The 5,843-nt window shown below is 41.3% G+C and overlaps 1 protein-coding gene across 1 annotated transcript; it reads left to right on the forward strand.

Moving 5' to 3' along the window:
- Positions 1 to 1,538: 1,538 nt before the first annotated feature.
- SALL2 (spalt like transcription factor 2) lies at positions 1,539 to 5,431 on the forward strand. The gene is made up of 2 exons (XM_044288066.1): positions 1,539 to 4,415; positions 5,054 to 5,431. Exons 1-2 carry the CDS (start codon positions 1,755 to 1,757, stop codon positions 5,429 to 5,431), a joined length of 3,039 nt encoding a protein of 1,012 aa, XP_044144001.1. The 5' UTR covers positions 1,539 to 1,754.
- The last annotated feature ends 412 nt before the right edge of the window (positions 5,432 to 5,843 follow it).

Raw genomic sequence — 5,843 nt, forward strand, 5'->3', positions numbered from 1 at the left:
CCGGAACATATGGCTCGCTCGCAGACAAATCTCATGTATACTTTGTATTCTGTGCGTACATTTCCCTGCCCTGTGGATTTAGAAATCCTTAGCTTGTCAATTGCTTGTGCAATTTTTTGTGTGGATTTCGCCCTTTGCTATTCAAAGGGTGAAATCTGCGGCAAATCCGCAACTTAAACAGCAAGTAACACGTGGATTTGGTGCAGAAACACACAGAAACATTCAGGAGCAGCACTTACGAGTAGCAGTCACAGATTGGCTTCTCTAATTACATACGTTTTTAACATGTCAGATTAAAAGGGTTTTCTAAGATTTTAATACTGATTACCTATCCTCTGGATAGGTCATTAGTATCTTATCAGTGGAGGTTCGACCCTTGAGAAGGCTCCAGCACTCCTGTGAGCGCCACTGCCTTCTCGCTGCTTACCAAGCACAGCGCCGTACATTGTATTGAGGCTGCGCTTGGTATCACGCTCAGCCCCATTCACTTCTACGGCCACATGACCAATGAATGTATCGTCACTGACCTCAGAGCTTTGAGAAGGCCGCTGCATTCACAGGAGCGCCGATGCCTTCTCAAACATCTGATAGGCAGTATTAGACCTCCAGCGATCAGATACCTATCCAGAGTATAGGTTATCAGTATAAAACTCCCAGGAAACCCCTTTAACTCTAGTTTAGATGGTTTATTATGAATTGTTTGCTACAGGTAATTTATATGCACAGTCAGCGATAATGTTATCAAAGCGAATAGGTTTGCATGGTAAACCATAGCTAGCATATGTTCTGTACATTAACAGTGAAGCCCAATCCTATATTCAGGCACATAGTAAGAGGGCTTATCTTATGTAACTAGAGGCACATAAACACAGGTACAGCCTATATACTGTACATTCACTTAGCCATACAGAAGATAAAAACAAATTCCAAGAAGCAGTTACTTGGTACTGTGTACTTTTACTTCCCAAGCTGTATCTCAAAGACCTGGTACCCCCAGCCATTTCAACAAGTTTAATTAAGCTCGAAGAACCCGGGAGTAAATTAGCCAGAACAAGGGACAGTTACCATGAAAGGATTACCATATCAATGCTTGGAAGTCGGTCCCCTTGGCTCTTGTGTGAATACAAATCAATTACCAGGAGCTGTGAAGCTGGCTTTTCTCTCCAGAGTATTAATGCTTGACAAAAGCTAGGATACAAAGAGAGCCCTGTTAAATGAAGAGAGAGTGTGTGTGTTTATGTGGGGGCAGAGGAAGATCGAAATGGGGGCTTCTCGAAAAATAAAGGGCACAAATGTTCTAGGTTAGACTTTATTTTATGAATTTTATTGTCCAAATCAAAATGTATAATGAAGCTGAGTATAATTTAGCAACCAATCAACATCAGGATAACAAACGTGTGCTTGTAGTTACACATGTGTACATAGTATTTTGGGTTAAAAAAAAAAAAGCCTAGTATTGGACAACCCATACAATGTCAATCCCATTCTTGGATTCAGTATTTGACACATTTAATTTTTATCTTTTCATAGGTGACACAGGTGAAGAAGTTCAAGTATGCAGGAAATGTTGTGCCCAGTTTGATGAACCTTCAGAATTTGCCAGGCACAAGGAATGTTGCCAACCTAACAACCATGTAGTGGTAATTGTAGAGAACCAAGAGGAATCCAATAGGAAAAAACTGCAAACCGGCATCAATGAGGAGTCTCCTTCCCAACCTAGCTCTCCAGAAAGTGTTGGGTCAGGAAAACAAACAATGGTGGCTGCACAAGATGAGAGAGAAGCATGTTCTCAAATGATGGACTCTATGAAACCAGAAATGGACAAAAAAGGTGTGGGCCCATCTCAACGATTTCTCATTCCCAATGGAGGACTGATAATGGAAGGCCTCTCAGGACCAAAAGCAGGTCTAGCACCAATGAGTCAGGAAGCTGTCCCTGGAGGACAGACTGCTGCAGCTCCCATTAATATTCCAATGATCCTGGAAGAATTAAGAGTTCTACAGCAGAGACAGATACATCAAATGCAAATAACAGAGCAAATATGCCAACAGGTACTTATGCTTGGATCTCTTTCCATGACTCCATCAAATCCGCCAACCTCTCCACCAGAAAAAAACACTACCACAAAATCTTTACCTATTTTTAGCCCGATAAAACAATGTGAATCTGTGCCTGATTCAGTAAAAGCATTCGGCAGAGATGAAATATCTAAGCAGTCCTTTTTTCATCTTTACAATCCCATAGGACAGTCATTTGGAGCCAGAAGTATTGCCAATTTGAAAGAGAAATACATTGATGGATTCTGTGACAAATCCGCTGCAGGGCAGGCAATTATTTCAAACTCTTCACCAAGCCAATTAATTTCACCACATGCCGTTTTTCCACCAGGTTTACCCAATTTGCCAACTGGATTATTTTTAGGGACAAGAGTACTGGAGAATGCCCCAAGCCTTCTAAAACAGAAAAACATTGAATCACTACGTGCTGAAAGTCAACAAGAAAGAGCATCAGGAAAGCACAAGTGTCGTTTCTGCGCAAAAGTTTTTGGCAGTGACAGCGCCCTCCAAATTCACCTGCGGTCTCATACTGGTGAAAGACCCTACAAATGCAACATATGTGGAAACCGCTTTACTACTCGAGGCAATCTGAAAGTACATTTCCACCGGCATAAGGAAAAATACCCTCATATACAAATGAACCCACATCCAGTTCCTGAGCATTTGGATTATGTCTTGACTAGTAATGGACTCCCATATGGCATGTCAGTACCTCCAGAGAAAGCAGAAGAGGAGACAATAGAAAAGAAGCCAGTGATACCCCCAATAATGGCTACTGAAGGCTTAAATCTGTTTTCCAGCTCAGGTACCCAAGGACTGCCGCCAATTAACAAACTGATGCTAATGAAATCTGGAGAAGTTTCTTCTGCACTGAAAGGTCCCATTGCTTATCCAAAGGTAAAGTCTGATGAAAACACACCTCCAGCGGAAAGGTCGGTTACTGGAGGAACTGATTCCACAGGAAGGATGCAAATAAGCAAGTTGGTTACTTCCCTTCCTAGTTGGGCATTACTTGCTAGTCACTTTAAGTCTGGAAGCTTCCCATTTTCATATGCTGTAGATCCATTAGGATACTCAGAGACCTCAAAATTGCAACAATTGGTAGAAAAAATTGATAAACAGGTAACAGCACCAAACCAGTGTGTCATCTGCTTACGAGTATTAAGCTGTCCCAGGGCACTTAGACTTCATTATAATCAACATGGAGGGGAAAGGCCATTCAAATGTAAGATATGTGGCCGGGCTTTCTCAACAAAGGGCAATTTAAAAGCGCACTATGTAGGTCATAAATCAAGTTTATCTTCAAAGCTCCAAAATTCCTGTCCAATTTGCCAGAAAAAGTTTACTAATGCAGTAACTCTCCAACAACATATACGGATGCATCTTGATGGGCAGATTCCCAATGGAGATGATGCCCATGGGGATGGAAATAAAACAGAATCAATCGAAGAGAAAAGTACACCAGACTTTTCAGATGAAATGAGTACGGATGAAGACTCTTTGGATGCTAGTGAATCAGAAAGTGAAAAGGCAACATTAGTAGAGTCCGAAATATCAAGTATGGATGATGACCCTGCAGCCTCTGTTATGAAGAAGGAGGAGAATGACATATCAGCTCACAACAATGCTGAAACTGTTGCCGAATCAGAACAAAGCACATCCACAGAGCCAGTTTCTGAAGAAACAAACGAAAAAATTTGCTGTGATCAAGTAAATAATGATCTGGAAGAGAAAACTGAGGAGGTCAAAATGGTGGAAGAAGACATTCAGAAATCTGAATCTGATAAAAGCAACAATGAAAAGAAAGAAGACTCAGAGGCTACAAGAAATATATCAGAGCAAAGTCAAAAAGAGGATGAAATGCACATATGCAGTCTCTGTTTGGAAAAACTGTCCAGCAAGCAATCACTGGAGGACCATATGAAATGCCACACCAAAGATGGGCTGTTCCATTGCTTAGTTTGCAAGCAGAGCTTCCTGGAGGCATCCATACTGACGAAGCATATGCTCCAAGCACACCAGGTGAGCCAAACCTTCCCTCCTCAGCCAGTCAGCAGTCCCAAACACCCAAGTGCAGATTTGCCAACTCCAGCCCAAACATTTCTGGTGAGCACAGTGAAGAGTGAAGTATTAAGCCCAACCCAGACATTGGCATTGGTCCAGCTTCCACGGCTGACGGTGCCCTCTTCCCTGTCCCCTCCTTTGAGACGCAGCCCTAAGCAGCATCTGTGCATAGTATGTAAGAAGACGTTCTCCTCGGCCAGTGCTTTGCAGATACATGAGAGGATACATACAGGAGAGAAGCCTTTTTCCTGCAGTATGTGTGGAAGGGCGTTCACCACACGGGGGAACCTAAAGGTAGGCTCCCAACTAAATTAACTATTCAGTGAAATTACAACTTGTAACAATCACTGAATTACACAAACCAACACTAAAGTTCACATAATATGTCATAATATCAACATATTTCATATTTCGAGAAGTATTTCTGGAACCAAACAGCACAGAATATTACTAAATGTATTAAATGTAAAGATCTGTATCGCGTTTAATATATTTTGAACCATAAACAACATGATATTTCTACATTAGTGGGGACGTCAGCAAAGTATTAAGGATTGATTGCTTGCTTGTAATAAATTAGCCAGAAGGCTCTTCATCTGAAGACAAGCAATGTATACTGTAGCTAGGCACCTTACATTGAGCATTGCCCCTAGGGTAAGTTCATTTTGTTTGTTGAGTGGTGGTAAACCTCCTAGTCTAACCACCTAAGAGACTCCACACCATAAAGTTCCACATAAACCAAACCTAAATAGGCCTTTAGCTTCTTCTATGTGCAGTGCAGGACTGATATGTATATGTGTAATATTCAGAATGTGAATTCCCACACTATCATAGATTGCAGTTGAGTTGTTCCTCAATATGGAAGCCTCTAAAAAGCATATATGTATTTTATTACTGCAGAGATATTTTATGATCTTTCTTTTCAACTGCAGGTCCATATGAGTACACATGTATGGAATAGCAGCTCTTCCAGAAGAGGAAGACGTCTCTCACTGGATAATATTGGTCCCTTGTTCTCAGGAACCCCAGTGAAGCTACAAGACTTCCTGTCCAGAGATATTCCTACACAACTCGTTGGAGTTAGCCCATTATCATTCTGGAATCAATATACCGCATATCTTACAAGTGCCTCTCCTTCACCAAATGGGGGCATTACCTCTCCCACCACTGTCATCGCACCCCCAGCTTTGATTGGCTTGCGAGCGGGAAAAATTGGTCACATTTCTGCTGGAGGGGTAATGGAAGTAAAAGAAAAAAATCCAGGTGGTACAGAGGTTTTGTATGAGAACTCAGGGAAGGAGGAGAAATAGAAGTCTGATCTGAAAATAGATGGTTTAGGGCTGTTGTGTATATACATTCTAGTCATGTACTGACATTGCCTGTAAGATGGTTGTACTGATCTCAGTAGGGTCCCATCAAACGCCAGTTAAACACAGTGATGGGTTCTGACATAATATAAGTTTTAAAAATGCATTTTTATGAAATTTCAGACCTCAGTTAAAGAGCGGAACGAGTTGACTATTTAGAATCAGCTATTGAACTGGAATCAACAGGAATCATTCAAGGATATCATCAAAAGATGAAACATGGTGCCTTCAATTTTTTGTTTTTTGCTTGTAAAGGAATGGAAATACCAATTAATGAGGGGAATAATTCAAGGTGTAAAACCATCCTTTAATGAAGTATGTGGCATGACATCTTCCACTTGGATTGCAGACACAC

This window comes from Bufo gargarizans, chromosome 1, assembly GCF_014858855.1.
Source record: "Bufo gargarizans isolate SCDJY-AF-19 chromosome 1, ASM1485885v1, whole genome shotgun sequence".
Taxonomy (NCBI): Eukaryota; Metazoa; Chordata; class Amphibia; order Anura; family Bufonidae; genus Bufo; species Bufo gargarizans.